The sequence below is a fragment of the Rana temporaria genome, chromosome 1 (genome assembly GCF_905171775.1).
Source record: "Rana temporaria chromosome 1, aRanTem1.1, whole genome shotgun sequence".
In the NCBI taxonomy this organism is placed as follows: Eukaryota; Metazoa; Chordata; class Amphibia; order Anura; family Ranidae; genus Rana; species Rana temporaria.
In genome coordinates, this window is record NC_053489.1 from 684,915,155 (window position 1) to 684,937,629 (window position 22,475).

The window sequence follows — 22,475 nt, forward strand, 5'->3', positions numbered from 1 at the left end:
ATGCCAGGAACTCCCCCCCCACAGTATATACACAGAGTATACCTCCTCCCCTCCCCCGCTCACAGACCAGGGCCCACCCTCACCCCCGCTCACAGACCAGGGCCCTCCATCACCTCCACTAACCTGACCAGGGCCCTCCATCACCTCCTCCACTAACCTGACCAGGGCCCTCCATCACCTCCTCCACTAACCTGACCAGGGCCCTCCATCACCTCCTCCACTAACCTGACCAGGGCCCGCCATCACCTCCTCCACTAACCTGACCAGGGCCCGCCATCACCTCCTCTACCCTGACCAGGGCCCGCCATCACCTCCTCTACCCTGACCAGGGCCCGCCATCACCTCCTCTACCCTGACCAGGGCCCGCCATCACCTCCTCTACCCTGACCAGGGCCCGCCATCACCTCCTCTACCCTGAACAGGGCCCGCCATCACCTCCTCTACCCTGACCAGGGCCCGCCATCACCTCCTCTACCCTGACCAGGGCCCGCCATCACCTCCTCTACCCTGACCAGGGCCCGCCATCACCTCCTCTACCCTGACCAGGGCCCGCCATCACCTCCTCTACCCTGACCAGGGCCCGCCATCACCTCCTCTACCCTGACCAGGGCCCGCCATCACCTCCTCTACCCTGACCAGGGCCCGCCATCGCCTCCTCTACCCTGACCAGGGCCCGCCATCACCTCCTCTACCCTGACCAGGGCCCGCCATCACCTCCTCTACCCTGACCAGGGCCCGCATCACCTCCTCTACCCTGACCAGGGCCCACCATCACCTCCTCTACCCTGACCAGGGCCCACATCACCTCCTCTACCCTGACCAGGGCCCACCATCACCTCCTCTACCCTGACCAGTGCCCACATCACCTCCTCTACCCTGACCAGGGCCCACCATCACCTCCTCTACCCAGACCAGGGCCCACATCACCTCCTCTACCCAGACCAGGGCCCACATCACCTCCTCTACCCTGACCAGGGCCCGCATCACCTCCTCTACCCTGACCAGGGCCCACCATCACCTCCTCTACCCTGACCAGGGCCCACATTATCCACTAAACTCCTATCTCAAGCAAGACCCACATCATCCTTATACCCCCCCCCCCCTGTGCCTCTTCTGGTACAGAGACTGATGTGACTGGCTCAGTGATCTCTGTACAGCGCTGCGGTATATGTCCGGTATATTAGAGTGTAAGCTCCTCTGGTTGCGGCCCCATCATTCCCAGGGATGAGAATATTTGTGATATTTTGCTCGCTCTCTCCGGTACGCTCTGTGGCAACACCCGGTGATGATGGGAGGGGAGCGGTAGATCTCAGTCCTGGGAGATGACATCATCCCCTTATTACGGCATTAAGAGACGCCCTGAACAATGGTAACTGTCAGACGGAGATTAACCCCGCCACTGCCGTGCCCCCCCCCCCCCCCCCATGTCCTGCAAGGACAACACCTCCAACAGACGATATCACTCCTAATGTACACAGTGCACCCAATCACATCATCAACGGAGCATGTCACCTCCCACACACACACAGCACTACAATACACCTCCCAAACACCGTATCTACACAGCACTACAATACACCTCCCAAACACCGTATCTACACAGCACTACAAGTACACCTCCGTCACACAAAAGTGAGTACACCCCTAAGTGAACATGTCCAAATTGGGACCCAATTAACCGTTTTCTCTTCCCGGTGTCATGCGACTCGTTACAAGGTCTCAGGTGTGAATGGGGAGCAGGTGTGATACATTTGGTGTTATCGCTCTCACTCTCTCATACTGGTCACTGGAAGGACAACATGGCCCCTCATGGAAAAGAACTCTGAGGATCGGATATAAAGAATTGTTGCTCCACATCAGGGGTCTCCAAACTTTCTAAACAAAGGGCCGGATTACTGTCCTCCAGACTTTAAGGGGACCGGACTGTGGCCATCAGGAGTACAAAATCCCCCATCATTGGTGTCACTGGGAGAAATTCTGCCCCATCATTGGTGTAATCAGGATGAATTCTGCCCCATCATTGGAGTCACTGGACCCCCATCATTGGAGTCACTGGACCCCCATCATTGGAGTCACTGGAGCCCCATCATTGGAGTCACTGGACCCCCATCATTGGTGTCACTGGACCCCCATCATTGGTGTCACTGGACCCCCATCATTGGTGTCACTGGACCCCCATCATTGGTGTCACTGGACCCCCATCATTGGTGTCACTGGACCCCCATCATTGGTGTCACTGGGAGGTATTCTGCCCCATCACTGGGAGGTATTCTGCCCCATCACTGGGAGGTATTCTGCCCCATCACTGGGAGGTATTCTGCCCCATCACTGGGAGGTATTCTGCCCCATCACTGGGAGGTATTCTGCCCCATCACTGGGAGGTATTCTGCCCCATCACTGGGAGGTATTCTGCCCCATCACTGGGAGGTATTCTGCCCCATCACTGGTGTCATTGAGAGGAATTCTGCCCCATCATTGGTGTCATTGAGAGGAATTCTGCCCCATCATTGGTGTCATTGAGAGGAATTCTGCCCCATCACTGGGAGGAATTTCTGCCCCATCATAGGGAGGAATTTCTGCCCCATCATTGGGAGGAATTTCTGCCCCATCACTGGGAGGAATTTCTGCCCCATCATTGGTGTCATCGGGAGGAATCCTGCCCCGTCACTGGGATTAATTTCTGCCCCGTCACTGGGATTAATTCCTGCCCCGTCACTGGTGTCATTGGGAGGAATTCTGCCCCATCATTGGTGTCATTGGGAGGAATTCTGCCCCATCATTGGTGTCATTGGGAGGAATTCTGCCCCATCATTGGTGTCACTGGGATGAACTCTGCCCCATCATTGGTGTCACTGGGATGAACTCTGCCCCATCATTGGTGTCACTGGGATGAACTCTGCCCCATCATTGGTGCCAATGAATAAAAAAAAAAGTGGCCGAGGAAGATCACCAAGACCCTGAAACTGATCTGCAGCCCGGGGGCCAAGACCATCCAGCGGTATAACAGGACGGGTTCCCCTCCCCCGCCTCACCATGGTCCACCAAAGAAGTTGAGGTCACGTGATCAGCGTCATATGCAGAGGTTGTCTTTGGGAAATAGACGTATGAGTGCTCCCAGCATTGCTGCAGAGGATGAAGGGGTGGGAGGGGGTCAGCCTGTCAGCGCTCAGACCATACGCCGCACACTGCATCAAATTGGTCTGCATGGCTGTCGTCCCAGAAGGAAGCCTCTTCTAAAGATGATGCACAAAAAAGACCAGCAAACAGTTTGCTGGAGACAAGCAGACTAAGGACACGGATTACTGGAACCGTGTCCTGTGGTCTGATGAGACCAAGATAAACGTATTTGGTGTCAGATGGTGTCAGGTGTGTGTGGGAGGGACCAGGTGAGGAGGACAAAGACAAGTGTGTCTTGTCTACAGTCAGGCATGGTGGGGGGAGGGTCATGGTCTGGGGCTGCATGAGTGCTGCCGGCACTGGGGGGGCTACAGATCATTGAGGGAACCATGAATGCCAACATGTACTGTGACCTACTGAGGCAGAGCATGATCCCCTCCCTTCAGAGACTGGACCGCAGGATAGTATTCCAACATGAGAACGACCCCAAACACATCTCCAAGACCACCACTGATTTGCTAAAGAAGCTGAGGGTAAAGGTGATGGACTGGCCAATCATGTCTCCAGACCTAAACCCTATTGATCATCTGTGGGGGGAAGGGGGAGGAGCGCAAGGTCTCCAACATCCACCAGCTCCGTGATGTCGTCATGGGGGAGGGGAAGAGGACTCCAGTGGCAACCTGTGAAGCTCTGCTGACCTCCATGCCCAAAAGGGTCAAGGCAGTGCTGGAAAATAATGGCGGCCACACAAAATATTGACACTTTGGTCCCAAATTCGGACATTTTCACCAAGGGGTGTACTCACTTTTGTTGGCAGCGGTTTAGACATTAATGGCTGTGTGCAGTGGCGTTGCTAGGCGGGTGCGGGCTGCACCCGGGTGACAACCGTGGGTAGCGGGCACCAATAACACCGTCCACTGCCCTGTGCCTCACGCCATGGCTGTGCCCCTCCCTCTCCGTTTACATCCACAGAGGAGGAGGAGGAGCCCGCACTTGAGGGACACACCCACACATACCGCTGTGTGTATCTGCTGTTCTGAGGTCTGTAAGGGGGGGGTCTATACTGATGGGGAGGGGGTGTCTTCACTGGGGTTGGTATCTGCACTTGGGGGGGTGGTGGTCTGTAACTGAGGGAGGTCTGCACTGAGGGGAGGGGTCTGTACTGCTGAGGGGGTATGTAACTGAGGGAGGTCTGTACTGAGGGGAGGGGTCTGCACTGCTGAGGGAGGTCTGCACCGAGGGGAGGGGTCTGTAACTGAGGGGGGTGTCTGTACTGCTGGTAGGGTTGTCTGCATTGAGGGGGGAGGTTTATAAAGAGGGAGGTCTGTAGTCAGTGGAAGGGGGTCTTACTTTTTTTTCGCACCTGTGCCTGTAAGTGGCCAGTCTTGGGGCGCTCTCCCGCGACCCGGGCCGAAGCTCCGTGATGTCATGGAGGGGAAGAGGACTCCGGTGACAACCTGTGAAACTCTGGTGACCTCCATGCCCAAGAGGGTTAAGGCAGTGCTGGAAAATAATGGCGGCCACACAAAATATTTACACTTTGGGCCCAATTTGGACATTTTCACCAAGGGGTGTACTCACTTTTGTTGGCAGCGGTTTAGACATTAATGGCTGTGTGCAGTGGCGTTGCTAGGCGGGTGCGGACTGCACTCGGGTGACAACCGTGGGTAGCGGGCACCAATAACACCGTATACTGCCCTGTGCCTCGCGCCATGGCTGTGCCCCTCCCTCTCCGTTTACATCCACAGAGGAGGAGGAGGAGCCCGCACTTGAGGGACACACCCACACATACCGCTGTGTGTATCTGCTGTTCTGAGGTCTGTAAGGGGGGGGTCTATACTGATGGGGAGGGGGGTCTATACTGATGGGGAGGGGGTCTATACTGATGGGGAGGGGGTGTCTTCACTGGGGTTGGTATCTGCACTTGGGGGGGTGGTGGTCTGTAACTGAGGGAGGTCTGCACTGAGGGGAGGGGTCTGCACTGAGGGGAGGGGTCTGCACTGCTGGGGGGTCTAACTGAGGGAGGCCTGCACTGAGGGGAGGGGTCTGTAACTGAGGGGGGTGTCTGTACTGCTGGTAGGGTTGTCTGCATTGAGGGGGGAGGTTTATACTGAGGGAGGTCTGTAGTCAGTGGAAGGGGGTCTTACTTTTTTTTTCGCACCTGTGCCTGTAAGTGGCCAGTCTTGGGGCGCTCTCCCGCGACCCGGGCCGAAGCTCCGTGACCGCGGGACCCGATCGCCGCTGGAGTCCCGCGATCGGTCTCCGGAGCTGAAGAACGGGGAGAGGTGAGTGTAAACACACCTTCCCCGTTCTTCACTGTGGCGGCGTCATCCATTGTGTGATCCCTTTTATAGGGAAACACAATCAATGACATCACACCTACAGCCACACCCCCTACAGTTAGAAACACACTTGAGGTCACACATAACTCCTACAGCGCCCCGTGTGGTTAACTCCCAAACTGCAATTGTCATTTTCACAGTAATCGGTGCATTTTTAATGCATTTTTTGCTGTGAAAATGACAATGGTCCCAAAAATGTGTCAAAATTGTCCGATGTGTCCGCCATAATGTCGCAGTCACGAAAAAAAACGCTGATCGCCGCCATTAGTAGTAAAAAAAAAAAAAAAAAAAATGCAACAAAACTATCCCCTATTTTGTAAACGCTATAAATTTTGCGCAGACCAACCGATAAACGCTTATTGCGATTTTATTTTACCAAAAATAGGTAGAAGAATACGTATCGGCCTAAACTGAGAAAACATTTTATTTATTTTTTTTATTTATATGTTTTTGGGGGATATTTATTATAGCAAAAAGTAAAAAAAATATTGCATTTTTTTCAAAATTGTCGCTCTTTTTTTGTTTATAGCGCAAAAAAATAAAAAATAAACCGCAGAGGTGATCAAATACCACTAAAAGAAATCTCTATTTGTGGGGGAAAAAAAAGGACGCCAATTTTGTTTGGGAGCCACGTCGCACGACCGCGCAATTGTCAGTTAAAGCGACGCAGTGCCGAATCGCAAAAACTGGCCGTTTCCTTTAGCTTCCTAAAGGTCCGGGTCTTAAGTGGTTAAAAGATAGAATAAAATATTTACAAAAATGTGAGGGGTGTACTTACTTTTGTTATATACTGTATATACACACACAGTAGCAGTGTGCGGTATATCTCCATCTCTCTCTATATACACACACACTGTGATTGGCAGGGACTGGAGTCTGGTGACAGAACACGTTGTCCTTTCAGAAGGGGGGTGGGGAGGATGAGAGGGGGGGATGGGGGGGTTCCCTGTGTGTCAGTCTGGCGGAGAGCCCGGAATACCAAACATTATTCACAGATGACCTCAGCCTGTCAGCGAGAGAGACATGTGACGCCCGGGAACACCCCACCGCCGTCAACACAGACCTGGGGGGGATTGTACCAGCAGCCGGATCACATTCACAGACATTTACATAACCCCAGACTGCGACAGCGAGCCCCCGCCGGGGGACACACACACACACAGCGAGCCGCCCGCCGGGGGGGGACACACAGCAAGCCGCCCGCCGGGGGACACACACAGCGAGCCGCCCGCCGGGGGACACACACAGCGAGCCGCCCGCCGGGGGACACACACAGCGAGCCGCCCGCCGGGGGACACACACAGCGAGCCGCCCGCCGGGGGACACACACAGCGAGCCGCCCGCCGGGGGACACACACAGCGAGGCGCCCGCCGGGGGACACACACAGCGAGGCGCCCGCCGGGGGACACACACAGCGAGCCGCCCGCCGGGGGACACACACAGCGAGCCGCCCGCCGGGGGACACACACAGCGAGCCGCCCGCCGGGGGACACACACAGCGAGGCGCCCGACGGGGGACACACACAGCGAGGCGCCCGACGGGGGACACACACAGCGAGGCGCCCGACGGGGGACACACACAGCGAGGCGCCCGACGGGGGACACACACAGCGAGGCGCCCGACGGGGGACACACACAGCGAGGCGCCCGACGGGGGACACACACAGCGAGCCGCCCGCCGGGGGACACACACAGCGAGCCGCCCGCCGGGGGACACACACAGCGAGCCGCCCGCCGGGGGACACACACAGCGAGCCGCCCGCCGGGGGACACACACAGCGAGCCGCCCGCCGGGGGACACACACAGCGAGCCGCCCGCCGGGGGACACACACAGCGAGCCGCCCGCCGGGGGACACACACAGCGAGCCGCCCGCCGGGGGACACACACAGCGAGCCGCCCGCCGGGGGACACACACAGCGAGCCGCCCGCCGGGGGACACACACAGACCCCAAAGCATCCTCCCCATGTTGGAAGGCATGTGGTCTGGTACAGTTCAGGAGGGGACGCTCTCTCGTGCCCCCCCCTTTTCCTGCGGCTTGCCAGGTTGCGTGCTCGGATAAGGGTCTGGTATAGATTTTTGGGGGAACCCGACGCCATTTTTTTTTTGGCATGGGGTTCCCCTTAAAATCCATACCAGACCTGAAGGCTCTGGTATGGATTGTGAGGGGAACCCCTACGTCATTAAACAAAAAAAACAATTGGCACAGGGTTCCCCTTAATATCCATACCAGACCTGAAGGGCCTGGTATGGAATTTGGGGGAACCGCCACGCATTTTTTATTTAATTTTGGTTTGACCCCAAAGGGCCTGGTAATGGACTGGGGGGGGGACCCCATGTCATTTTTTTCCAATGCATTTTCCCTGTATTGCCGGGAGCCGACAATTCATTAACAGCCACAAGTAGTTTTAAATTACCTTTTCCTTTCTAAATGTAAGTTTGCTGTGGGACTGTTCTAAACACGGGAAACATGCGCTACTTTACAGGCATACTATAGACACCCCCAGGTACGAAATTTAAAGGAATATTTCACTTTTATTGTTTCACTTTAAGCATTAAAGCGGGAGTTCCCCCCGAAAAACAATTTTTAACATTAGATTGAGGCTCATTTTGTCTAGGGGAATCGGGTGTTTTTTTTTAAATCGAAGCAGTACTTACCGTTTTAGAGATAGATCTTCTCCGCCACTTCCGCGTATGGGCTGCGGGACTGGGCGTTCCTATTTGATTGACAGGCTTCCGACGGTCGCATACATCGCGTCACGAGTAGCCGAAAGAAGCTGAACGTCGGCGCCTGCGCACCGACGTTCGGCTACTTCCGGAAAATCGTGACGCGATGTATGCGACCGTCGGAAGCCTGTCAATCAAATAGGAACGCCCAGTCCCGCAGCCCATACCCGGAAGTGGCGGAGAAGATCTCTCTACAACGGTAAGTACAGCTTCGATTTAAAAAAAAAAAACACCCGATTCCCCTAGACAAAATGAGCCTCAATCTAATGTTAAAAATTTCGTTTTTGGGTGAACCTCCACTTTAAAATCACTGCGCCCAAAAAAAAAAAAAAAAACGTTTTTAAAACTTTTTGTTGCATGGATACATGTCCCCTGGGGCAGGACCCGGGTCCCCAAACAGTTTTTAGGACAATAACTTGCATATTAGCCTTTAAAAATTAGCACTTTAGATTTCTCCCATAGACTTTTAAAAGAGCGCTTCGCGGCTTTCGAATTTGCCGCGAACACCGCAAATTGTTTACTATTCGGCAAACACCCGATGTTCGAGTTGAAGGAACATCGGGCACATCCCTAGTCACAACCACAAATGTTGCGTTCGTAGGAGTCCCAGGGCCCATGAGGACAAGCATAGAGATGGATCTCCACTGTTTTTATGTGAGCCACAACGGCAAAAAGGAAGTTTAGTAAAAAATTGATGGCAAGATGAGCGTAGCATATTATCAGCAAATATTAAAGGGAATATTTGCACTGGACTTTCCAGTATGACGAGTTGAAACAGAAAGCAAAGTCAATTCAGAAAAAAAAAAAAAAAAAAAGTGAAGGTTCTAAAGCAGGGGTGCCCAAGCAGTGGCCCGCGGAGCCCTCTGATGTCGCCCGCGACCTCCTGCTTTGGGATGGAATAGAATGGAAGACTGTTATTAAAAGGCAAGTTTATTACTAAAATCACAGTGTATATATGGGCATATCTGTTCTGCAGTGGTTACTGGGCTGCTTTTAAACTGATTAACACGCAGTTTCTCTGCTCTGCGAGATTGTAACGATGTCAAAGGCTCCTTTGACGTGGTCAGTCCGACCCAATTGGACCCTCCATTCACCTCTGAGTAGCAGATGTAAATGGACTTGTTTCCATTTACAAACGCCTAGCCCCCCCCAATCCGATCCACAAAACAAAGTAGAGTGGGCTCTATAGAGTAAAGTGGGCTGCCATCCACCCACTCTGCTCATTGTGGCCCATGACCAAGTCGATTAGGTGGCCCTTGGTCTTCAAAAGGTTGGGCACCCCTGTTCTAAAGTAACCATCACAATATACTGACCTCAACAACGTTGAGTAACTATGAGGAGTTCCCAAACATGAAGTTCATGGTGGGGGGCACGCTTCAAACTTTCCAACGATCGGAACCATAAAGGTCAATGTAACGGAATGACCCGGGACATCCAGAGACTTTGTGAGGATGGGGGATACTCCTGTGTCAGCGTCACTGATAACTCTTGGGTCTGAGTCCACCCAGTGCCTTTCGGGCATGGGGTGGCAAGTGAATCATAATTCATGTATTACATGAGATAGGACATCAATAATAGTTCATATTGCAGGATCTTGAGAGATTGCAAGATGTTGGCCCAACCAGTCAATAGCGACTCATTTCTAGTGACATGCTAATTGCATCAGGGCTTGGAAGACATTCCATTGTCCTTGTGTAAAGGTGTTGTAACGGACAGGTGTTAATCCCAGGTCTGCTCCCAGAACTCTAATTATGCATACTAAATACTGCTTACGTGTGATAACACTGTCTACAACCTATTGATGCTTAGAGGTGTCAAGCTGTATGCGGAGACAGAGTGGGTGAAGGTGTTTTGTTGTTGATTAAGGAAGGTTTAGTAATTAGCCTTAGTGTGGGATTAAGGGGGTGGAAATCTCATGGTCCCTTTGAATACTGCCACATGCTTGTACTGTATAAAAAGCTGAGAAGAAACCATTTGGAACAAGTACAGAGCTGCGTGTCTCGTCTTGATTCTGGGAAAATGGGATGCCTGCTGGTCTGTCTGTGTGTCAGATGAGCTGTTGTCGTGGATGGAAGGTCGTAAACGGTGGTGACCGTTACAGTCAAGTCAACTCTTTGGTAGCCAAAATTCTGTAGGGGGGGGGGGGGGGGGGGGGGAGAGAGAGAGAGAGAGAGAGAGAGACTGTCAGAATAAAGTGGTGATGTCGGGGGGTGGGTCCCAGCAGCAATTAAACACCAGCCAATGGGATGGGATCTGGGCGGGCCGCTACGTGTGTGGCCCTGCACCCTAATCATTGGCTGGTGTTTGATAGCTGCAGGGCCCCGCCCACCCCCGACATCGCCGCTGAATTTTGACAGCTGGTCTCTCTCTGCATTCAGTTACATATAGTGTAACTGAAACTGACAAATCAGCTCAGTGTGAAACCTGCCAGTGCAAATCGGCTTAAGATATCGGCTGTAAAATTTGACATCATATAATAGGCCATGGGCCAGAGAAAAACCCATATCGGTCGACCTCTACTTCTGAACCAAAAATAATTTGTGATGAGACCAAAACTGAACTTTGATGATAATGATATAGGATTTATACTGTGCCAAATACACCCCCTTAGGATCGCGTCTAGGCGCCCACTGACCCTAGGATCAACCAAGATGACCGATAAACTGGTAGAGGGCCCTGGGTTGAAAGTACAGAGCTATTAGAGGGTGAGGTAGAACAAAGAAAAACTGAATAGAGTGGGGGGGGAAGCATTGGGGGAAACTATGAATGAAGCAGAATTATCGTCAGGTTTTTATCCGTAGTCTTGGATAAATAAAAAGGTCTTTAAACCCTTCCTGAAGCTCAGAAGAGAGGGTAATGACCTTAGGGGTCGGTGGTAGCGAGTTCCATAGCTCATTGCCCTTTGTGAACTTTATGGTCACAATTCTAAACTCTATGTGGAGAGGAGTCACCAAGGTGAAGAGAAGCAGACTATTCCTACTTGAAGTGAAGATCGCTGCCCTTGGGGGTGTGCAAGCTTCAATGGCAGAGGCAATTTTGTCAAAACTCTGGGCGAGGTGAATATAGTATACTAATGGAAAACATTGAAGAAAAGATTGGTACTCTTCAGCACGGAAGCTGCACATGGGGCACACTTGGACTTTCCAACATGACAATGATCCGAGAACATCAGGTTAAGTCAACTCTTCAGTGGCTAGGGTTCTGGAGTGGCCATCAGAATTCTCCTGACCTCAACTTCAATGAGCCACAATGGGCAGACCCCAAACATGGAGATCATGGTGGGTCACACTTGGGACTTTCCAACATGACAACAATCTGAACCATAAGGTCAAGTCATTTCTTCGGTGGCCAGGGTTCTGGAGTGGCCATCACAATCTCCTGACCTCATCATCATTGAGCCTCTTCGGGGAGATTTTAAAAACCGAAGTCCTACAAGACAACCAAAAAGAGAGCCTACAGGGCCTGGAGAAGCATTAAAAAACGGAAATAAAATCTTTTGGAGTAATGAGACCAAAACTGGAAACTGATCACCCATAAACGTTAGGTTTGGAGGGAAGGAGTCGGTAAATCCTATGAAGAGATTACATCATCCATACCATGAAGATTAGGAGGTGGATATTTGCTGTCAATGGGTTTGTGAGCTACACCGACACAGGGAATTTCATCAAAATGTAATTGAAAAGATGAATTCAACTTATTATCAGGAAATATTGGGGGGAATTTGTATTCATCAGCCCGAAAGCGGTGCATGTGACGCACTTGGACTTTCCAACATGACAAAGATGCGAAGCACAAGTCCAGGTTTATTTTTCGTCCTACATGTGAATCCTCCCCCTCCAGGACCTGAAAGTCATCTGCGGCTGTCAGCTGCTGCATTAAAAACTTTCAGTTCCTCTGACTGTCAGCTAAAGGGAGACGAAAACCAGAGAAATATCACTGCGGGGATGGGGAGCGGTGACCACAGACACACGTACTCACACATCTACAGTACTGCTCGCTATTCTCAGACACAACTTCTGCTTAGTCTTCATTAATATTATAAAAAGAAACCCCATCTTCATAGAATTATCATTTTAAAAAGTACCGACTGGACCTATAAAAAGAAATCGCACTTTACTCATAAAGGTTCCAATGACTACAAGCAACGCAAAGACTGGCCGCTCAGACGACGACTACAAGCAACGCAAAGACTGGCCGGTCAGACGACTACAAGCAACGCAAAGGCTGGCCGCTCAGACGACTACAAGCAACGCAAAGGCTGGCCGCTCAGACGACTACAAGCAACGCAAAGACTGGCCGCTCAGACGACTACAAGCAACGCAAAGACTGGCCGGTCAGACGACGACTACAAGCAACGCAAAGATTGGCCGGTCAGACGACGACTACAAGCAACGCAAAGGCTGGCCGGTCAGACGACGACTACAAGCAACGCAAAGACTGGCCGCTCAGATGACTACAAGCAACGCAAAGGCTGGCCGCTCAGACGACTACAAGCAACGCAAAGACTGGCCGCTCAGACGACTACAAGCAACGCAAAGGCTGGCCGCTCAGACGACTACAAGCAACGCAAAGACTGGCCGCTCAGACGACTACTACAAGCAACGCAAAGGCTGGCCGCTCAGACGACTACAAGCAACGCAAAGACTGGCCGCTCAGACGACTACTACAAGCAACGCAAAGACTGGCCGCTCAGACGACTACTACAAGCAACGCAAAGACTGGCCGCTCAGACGACTACAAGCAACGCAAAGACTGGCCGCTCAGGCGACTACAAGCAACGCAAAGACTGGCCGCTCAGGCGACTACAAGCAACGCAAAGACTGGCCGCTCAGACGATGACTACAAGCAACGCAAAGACTGGCCGTTCAGACGATGACTACAAGCAACGCAAAGACTGGCCGTTCAGACGATGACTACAAGCAACGCAAAGACTGGCCGTTCAGACGATGACTACAAGCAATGCAAAGACTGGCCGGTCAAGTGACTACAGGCAGAGCACTGACTGGCTGCTCAGATGTGATAGTGAAACAAATTACAATCAGTCCACACGTGAAATGATAATCAAGTCAAAAAAAAAAAAAAAAAAAAAAAAACACAATGTAATAAAAGTGTCCATGATAATTGGATGTACATAACACAGTAGAGATGTTCATGGGATTAAATGGACCATTCCAGTGAAAATTCTTCAAACCCAAAAGGTATGGATAAAATACGCTTACCAGAACTATTGGACCCGATAACAGATCGATCGAGCATGCGGTATCCCAACCGGCTAGTGGACCAAACTGTAAGGCAGAAATCCTGAAGAGTGTAGAGTACGCCTCACTGGTATCCGGATGGTGTCAACCAGGGGGAAAAAAAAACAATGGGCCCAATATTCTTCAGCTGAAGGTTGATCCAGTGTGAATATCCCAACCATATGAGTGGCTAGGACATCAATGGAAATCCACAAGACATCTCGGTTCTGGTGAATAAGACCCCTTTCAAGGGTGATAGGGACCAACTGGAGAGACTCAAAAAAAGGCCATGCAATATGGGGAGTGGTGTACCTGTCCCGACGAGTTTCGTTCCAAATAGGACTTGTACTGGGGCATCTGATGCCCCAGTACAAGTCCTATTTGGAACGAAACACGTCAGGCCAGGTACAATGCTCCCCATATTGCCTCCTCTTTTTTTATTTATTGAACTGTTATCACTTTTATCCTGTATGTCGGTTTTTATTAATTAAAACCTACCCTTTTGACCTGCCCCTATTTTTTATTTCATGTTTTGTGGATGAAAGCTCTTTTGAGTCTCTGCAGTTGGTCCCCATCACCCCTGAAAGGGGTCTTATTCACCAGAACAGAGATGTCTTGTGGATTCCCATTGATGTCCTAGCCACTCATACGGTTGGGATATTAGCACTGGATCAACCTCCAGCTGAGGAATGTTGGGCCCATTGTTTTTCTTCCCCTGGTTGACACCAGTGAAGCGATGTCAACCAAGATGTCACTCTTCAGGATTTCCGCTTACAGTTTGGTCCCCTATCCGGTTGGGATAACGGATCGCTCGAGCATGCGGCATCGGGTCCAACAGTTCTGGTAAGCGTATTTTATCCATACTTTTGGCTTGAAGATATGTCGCTGGAATGGTCCATTTAATCCCATGAACATCTCTACTGTGTTATGTACATCCACTTATGATGGACACTTTTATTGCATTGGATTTTTTGTGTGACTTGATTATCATTTCACGTGTGGACTGATTATAATTTGTTTCACTATCACACCCAATTGGGTGTATATTGTTTAGTGTTTCCACATTTCACTTTACTATATGTAGCGCTGCATAAATTACCTGCACTTTTTTGGAATAGCGAATTTATTAGTCACATTTACTACACACAACGGCCTCCGGGAACGTTCCTCTTCCCAGAAATAACAGATGACGTTCAATTCAGGGAGATTACAAAATCGACAGATGGGAGTTCACCTGTCACTGGCAATGTGGAACCTATACCATAGGGATGTACTGGAGGAGCTCTTTCCAGGCTCCAGTCTTAGACTCCATTCACACCTGAGCGACAGCCGCGTTCGGCGGTAGCGGCGTATATTGCCGCGGGTGTGAAACTTTCAATTTTTTTTCAAAAGTCTTCCCATTGCTGTCAATGGGAAAACGCCTATGTCGCCTGAAAAAAAGGGTCCGGGACTTTTTTTCAGGCGACAGGCGTTCGGCGTCTATGAGATGTGAACCATCTCCATAGACAGCAATGGGAATTCTCCCCTCTAGCGGCAGAAGCGTCCGGCGTTTTGTCGCTCAGGTGTGAATGCAGCCTTAGGCAGAGATGTATTTAGGCCTAGGCCTAGGGTGGCACTTTGCGGGGGGCCGCCCCCACCTGAGAGAAAGCCCCCCGACCCGTCTTCACGATTCCCGTCTCCCGCCTCACGCACACATGCAGCCCACAGCGGCCGGTGACTTGTCCTTAATGTTCCCCTAACGGGGAAGTTCCTTCAATGACTGCGCAGGCGCAAACTTGCCGACGGAAATCTCCGAACCTCGCCCGGCATCCAGGCTCATTCTTTAACATCCCCGTGGATTGGAGGATGTTAAAAAAAAAAAAAAAAAAAAAAAAAAAAAAAAAAAAAAAAAAAAAAAGAGCCAGGATGCCGAGCGAGCCGTCCGAGCGAAGCGAGGCCGACTGGCCACTTACCTCGAAATCCATGTTACCCTGGATGCCGGCCGAGGTTCGGAAATTTCCGTCAGCAAGTTTGCACCTGCGCAGTCCTTGAAGGAACTTTCCCGTTAGCGGGAACCATCTCAGCACATCAGATTGCGCATGCACTGGAACTTCCACGATAGCTGGAACCAGCACGGCAGATCACCGGCTTGCTGTAGCGGCGTCGGGGCTTGCAAGTAAAGTATGGTGTGAATGGGCGTGCCTGGCCGAGGAAAGGGCGGTGGGCGACACGCCCCCATAAGCGGCAGGCAATTGGCGGAGCCCTAAGCTCCGCCTACCCACCCCTGCACGGCTGTGGGAGGAGGAGGAAGAGGAAGAGGAAGGAGGGAAGAGGAAGGAGGGAGGAGGGAGGAGGGAGGAAGCACGAGGGAAACCCCCAGGCCAAGACAGCAGGTAAAATGTTTACTTTTGATGGGCACAGTGGCGGCATTATTTGATGGGGCACAGCGGCTGCGTTGGAGGGCACAGCGATGACAGGAGGAGGAGGACAGAAGGAGGACAGGAGGAGGACAGGAGGAGGAGGACAGAAGGAGGACAGGAGGAGGAGGACAGAAGGAGGAGGACAGAAGGAGGACAGGAGGAGGACAGAAGGAGGACAGAAGGAGGTGGTTTACAGATGATGATAGGGTGGGTCTTAAAACAGGAATTAAATTAGGGGGGTGCATAAGTTTAGTCAGGCCTAGGGCAGCAGAAAACCTAAATACACCACTGGTCCTAGGTAGGGGGCAATTGTACGCGGCAGCTGTCACACCGAGTCAGCGAGGCCAGATTACACTGACTGGACTAGGTCTCACTGACCCAGACTAGACACAGGCATCTTATTCCCAGAGCCTCACAGACGGCAGAGACTGGCCAGGTGTGTGCGCACTGTCCTCCAACATTGGCCATCACCGGAAACGCCTAGAACACGAGCGTTCCTTTTTAGTCTAAGGCCGCGTGCAGACGATCGGACATTTTTTTCCCCCTACGGAATGTTGGCTCAAATTTGTTTTGCATACACACTGCCACACAAATGTTGTCGGAAATTCCGAACGACAAGAACGCACCGACGTAAGACGAGCCGAGAAAAATGAAGTTCAATAGCCAGTGTGGCTCTTCTGCTCGATTCCAAGCATGCGTGGAATTTTGTGCGTATTGTGAACATACGCTCGAAATTTCCGACAAGTTTTGGGGGAGGTTTAAAGTTACAACTGTACCAAGATGTGAAGTCCTTTAAAAACCTACCAACTAAAAAAGATTGCTAGAGCTATTTTTACATCAACTGGTAAATGATGGGCCTCCATGAGCACCATACGCAACCCTTGAGAACATCAGCCTTGACCAGCTCTTCTGATCACCTGGCTAAGAGCGTTGCCACGGCTCTTTGACCATCAGAGTGTCCACCGTCACCCTAGCAACCATCAGAGCGTCCACCGTCACCCTAGCAACCATTAGAGCGTCCGCCGTCACCCTAGCAACCATCAGAGCGTCACCATCGTCCCCCAACCATCAGAGCGTCACCATCGTCCACCAACCATCAGAGCGTCACCATCGTCCACCAACCATCAGAGCGTCACCATCGTCCACCAACCATCAGAGCGTCACCATCGTCCACCAACCATCTCATGCCCTCTGACTGTTGCCATCTGACCTTCCAAGTGTCACTATTGACTACCGACACCCACCAGCCATCAGTGACACCTTTGTCATCCCAACGCCGTCTCTGTCTGACCCGCCAAGTGCCGATGTCACCCTCCGACTGTTATAGTAATGCTAGAGTCCTCTGTCCATCTAGAGTACCACCATCACCTCCTGACAATCCTAGTGCCAGTAATCCCCCTCTAATGGCTGCAGGTCTGTCAGCATCTAAAGTCCCGCACTTTGGGGTGCCGATCTAAGTTTGTAGCAATCTGCGATCCCACTCCACCGCCGAACGAACGATCGCCAGGACGTCGCAACAGAAAATACTGGATTGCACCGAAAAGGTCAGCTATGGATACATTTATAAATGAAGAGTTCTACTTTAGGTTGAGAAGGAGAATAAACAGAGAGGAGAAGAAGAAGGAGAAGAAGGAGAAGGAGAAGAAGGAGAATGAGAATAAACAGAGAGGAGAATGAGAATAAACAGAGAGGAGAATGAGAATAAACAGAGAGGAGAATGAGAATAAACAGAGAGGAGAAGGAGAATAAACAGAGAGGAGAAGGAGGAGGAGGAGAAGGAGAAGAAGGAGAAGGAGAAGAAGGAGAAGGAGGCGGAGAAGGAGGCGAAGAAGGAGAAGGAGGCGGAGAAGGAGGCGAAGAAGGAGAAGGAGGCGAAGGAGGCGAAGAAGGAGAAGGAGGCGAAGGAGAAGGAGAAGGAGAAGGAGAAGGAGGAGGAGGAGAAGGAGGAGGAGGAGGAGGAGAAGAAGGAGGAGAAGAAGGAGAAGGAGGAGAAGGAGGAGAAGAAGGAGAAGGAGGAGAAGGAGAAGGAGGAGAAGGAGAAGGAGAAGGAGAAGGAGAAGGAGGAGGAGAAGGAGGAGGAGAAGGAGGAGGAGAAGGAGAAGAAGATCCAGGTCTGTGGAGGAACTCTACAAATATTGGTTAATAAAAGAGATGGATATCACCAGACTCCCCCCTCCCCCATTCACAGGAAACTCTTTAGCCATCATGAGACTTGCTCAGAAGCTTTAATAAGATTATCAGATTAGAATAACCGTTATTTCCAGCACTGATCTGCAGAGCACACACTTCACGTCACATGACATGACTCTCACACCCAACCCCCCCCCCCCCCTCCCGGTATCGTACCACCAGACAGTCCTCAATGGAGGTGAAGAGAACCTGTCAATGAGCACAGATGGGGAGGAGATTGAGCACCACCCTTCAGTGTGATGAGAGGTGCAGACCCAGACGAAACGTACGGAGGGATCTTCTCACCCATGTCCGTACAATCAGATCAGATCCAAACGGGATTGGGAGGGATCAGAGCTCTGGAGGGATTGGAGATACAGAGGGATGTTGTGTAATGTATATGGAGATGTAGAGTTGGGATGACCTCATTCCATAGTAATAAAAGGTTTTGTTGGGTGACATCCCGGCCATAAAATGTAAATGATAAGAGGAATCATAGAGGTGATTGCTGGGTGTGTGCCAGATGCCGGAGAGTCTAGTAAAATGAGATGACAGTTTATAGTCCGGCTTTATAGGACAGTATGTGGTGACCCCTCCCAGGTGGTGACCTCCTACCAGACACTGACCCCCCCACATAGTACAGGTGACCTCCTACCAGACACTGGACCACCACATAGTACAGGTGACCTCCTACCAGACACTGACCCCCCACATAGTACAGGTGACCTCCTACCAGACACTGACCCCCCACATAATACAGGTGACCTCCTACCAGACACTGCCCCCCCCCCCCCATATAGTACAGGTGACCTCCTACCAGACACTGACCCCCACATAGTACAGGTGACCTCCTACCAGACACTGACCCCCACATAGTACAGGTGACCTCCTGCCAGACACTGACCCCCAGAGTACAAGTAACCTCCTGCCAGACAGTGGCCTCCTCAGTGCAAGGGACCCCCTCCCAGACAGTGACCCCCATAGTACAGGTGACTTCAAATCAGGCAGTAATTCCGTAGAACAGGTGATCCCCTCCCAGACGGTGACCCCAGTAGTACAGGTGATCCCCTCCCAGACGGTGACCCCAGTAGTACAGGTGATCCCCTCCCAGGTGATGACCCCAGTAGTACAGGTGATCCCCTCCCAGACGGTGACCCCAGTAGTACAGGTGATCCCCTCCCAGGTGATGACCCCAGTAGTACAGGTGATCCCCTCCCAGACGGTGACCCCAGTAGTACAGGTGATCCCCTACCAGGTGGTGACCCCAGTAGTACAGGTGATCCCCCTCCCAGACGATGACCCCATTAGTACAGGTGATCCCCCTCCCAGACGATGACCCCATTAGTACAGGTGATCCCCCTCCCAGACGATGACCCCATTAGTACAGGTGATCCCCCTCCCAGACGATGACCCCATTAGTACCTGTGATCCCCCTCCCAGACGGTGACCCCAGTAGTACAGGTGATCCCCTCCCAGGTGATGACCCCAGTAGTACAGGTGATCCCCTCCCAGGTGATGACCCCATTAGTACAGGTGATCCCCCTCCCAGACGGTGACCCCAGTAGTACAGGTGATCCCCCTCCCAGACGGTGACCCCAGTAGTACAGGTGATCCCCTCCTAGGTGATGACCCCATTAGTACAGGTGATCCCCCTCCCAGGTGATGACCCCATTAGTACAGGTGATCCCCCTCCCAGGTGATGACCCCATTAGTACAGGTGATCCCCCTCCCAGACGATGACCCCATTAGTACCTGTGATCCCCCTCCCAGACGGTGACCCCAGTAGTACAGGTGATCCCCTCCCAGGTGATGACCCCATTAGTACAGGTGATCCCCCTCCCAGACGGTGACCCCAGTAGTACAGGTGATCCCCTCCCAGGTGATGACCCCATTAGTACAGGTGATCCCCCTCCCAGGTGATGACCCCATTAGTACAGGTGATCCCCCTCCCAGGTGATGACCCCATTAGTACAGGTGATCCCCCTCCCAGGTGATGACCTCATTAGTACAGGTGATCCCCCTCCCAGACGGTGACCCCAGTAGTACAGGCGACCCCTCCCAAGTAGCGACCCCAGTAATAAATCGGTGATTCTCTACTAGGTGGTGACCCCCATAGTACAAGTGACCCCCCCCAGGAGGGTACCTCATAGTACAGTTAACCTCTCTGAGGACCCCAGTAGTACAAGAGACCCCTCCCAGGTAGTGACCCCAGTAATATCGGTGACCCCCGCGATACAGGCAGGTATGATAAATGGCCCGCAGGTGATGTGTGGATATGGGAGATGTGAATTATTGATGATGAGAGTTGTAGTGGGCGGGACAGGACAAGGAACACCATCACACTGTCCCCGCCCCCCATACAGCCGTCCTATCAAACCTCACACTGCCCCCCCCCCATAGAGATACACAGAGGATCCATCAGATACAATGTATAGGAAAAGTATCAATACAACCCTGTGACTCCGCCCACCGCCATTCCATACAAGTCAATGGGCCAGAGCATTGCAGGAGACTCTGGGGGCCCCATCACATCATGCAAGGCTCTCTAGGGCCCCACTGCACTAGCCAAGAGTCTGGAGGCCCCATTACATTGTGCCAGGCACTCTAGGACCCGAGGTACATTGTAAGAGTCTTTGGGGCCCCCTGGGTATTGTGTAAGGCTCTTGGGTGGCGCCATATGGCTCTGGGGCCCTACAACATTGGACAAGGCTCTGGGGGCCAAGGTACACTGCAGGAGTCTTTGGTGCCCCCTGGGTATTGTGTAAGGCTCGGGGGGGGTGTCAGATAGCGCTGGGGGCCCTTAGGACATTGGTTGAGACTCTGGGGGCCTCAGTGCATGGCAGGAGACTTGAGTCATATGCATTGAGGCCCATGGGTAAGACTGCGTTTATAAGCATTTTCTTCATAATAATTCTGGGGCCCCTAGGGCATTGTACAAAGCCCTGGTGGACCCTACTGCACCACAGGAGGCTCTAGGGGTCATACCATGGAAGGGGGCCCCACTTCACTTTTATAGGCCCTAGGGGGACCAGTGGTTTGTGGGAGGCTCTGGAGGTCGCCCCAATGCATTGCAGGAGTCGCTGGGGGCCCCCCGGGACATTGTGGTAGGTTCCAAGGACCCCCGGCTACCCGTCAGTACAGCGCACACACAGCACGGTCCAATCGTTGTCCTACCTTGTAGACCTCGGAGAAGAAGCCGGTCCCGATCCTCTCGCAGTAGAAGTCGTCGATGCGGGCCAAGTTGGAGACGGCGCTGCGGAGGGCCCGGTAGGAGGAGGGCCGCAGGCGGAAGGAGCCTTGACTGGTCAGAGTACATCCATGGGGGGCCCCGGACTCCGGATCTCCATCCAATTCCATATCAGAGACGTGCGGACATTGCCCGGGGGAGGAAGGAGAGAGGGGTGGGCTGGTCACATGGTCCTCACATGGGGGGAGGAGCCACTCCACAACGTTCCTCGGGGGAGGGATCCGTCCGGGGACTGCACCACATCTGCTCCGCGTCTACAAAGGGGGGACTGAGGGACCGGGCCCCGCCAGACATGGGGGCCCCCTAGCACTTCACAGTCTGTCCTGTGTAAGTTCAATACAAAGCCTGACTGACCCCCAACAGCCAATACTGACCCCCTATACTCAAAGACCCCCGACTGACCCCCTACTCCCAACAAGGAGCCCGACTGACCCCCAACAAGGAGCCCGACTTACCCCCCCACACCCAAAGAGCCCGACTGACCCCCAACACCCAATATGGATCTTCAAGGACCCCACAAAACCCAATAAAGACTTCCAACGCCCAATATGAACTTTCCAGGAGCTTATAACACCCACTAAGGACCTTCCAAGGGCCCCTCACACCTAAAACTGACCTCCAAGGGCCCCCACACTCAATATGGACCTCCTAGGGGTCCCCAACACCCAATGTGGACCTTCCAAGGGCTCAAGCACCCAATATACACCCCCTAAGGGCCCCTAAACACCTAAAACGGACCTTCCAAGGACCCCCAGCACCCAATATAGACCTTCCAAGGGCCCCCAATACTTAAACCTGGCCCCAATTGGACCCTGCACCAAATATGGACCTCCGGGGACCCACAAACCACTATACTGACCCCCAAAAACCTAATGGAGTCCCTGACTGTCTTCTGCACCCAATATGGACCCCCAGGGGCCACTATACTGACCAATGGCTGAATCTGTACCCCAAATCCTCCACCTGTGGAGACACTGAGAGGACCTCCTCATCCACCGAGAGCCGATCTCCTCCTCCCTGTACACGGACTGTCCGATCTCCTCCGATATCTCCGCACTGACAGCTCTGGCGTCCGACACCCCGACCGAGGCCGAGACTGGGGGGAGGAGCCTGGGGAGGGACAGGAGGAGGAGACTTCTACCCACGCCTATCCACCGACACAGCCACACTGCGCATGTGCGGAATACGGAGCGAGAGGCTCCTCCCTCTACTCCGCCCCCTCACGCTGCAAGAATA

At 52.5% G+C, this 22,475-nt stretch overlaps 1 protein-coding gene across 1 annotated transcript in view; it reads right to left on the minus strand.

The window, feature by feature from the left end:
* LOC120924700 (dual specificity testis-specific protein kinase 1-like) overlaps positions 1–21,667 on the minus strand; it is a 55,928-nt gene extending 34,261 nt beyond the window's left edge. Inside the window, exon 1 of the mRNA XM_040335710.1 lies at positions 21,167–21,667. Within this exon, the coding sequence (XP_040191644.1) occupies positions 21,167–21,349 (183 nt within the window). The 5' untranslated portion in view covers positions 21,350–21,667. The remainder of the gene's footprint in view (positions 1–21,166) is intronic.
* Positions 21,668–22,475: the final 808 nt, after the last annotated feature.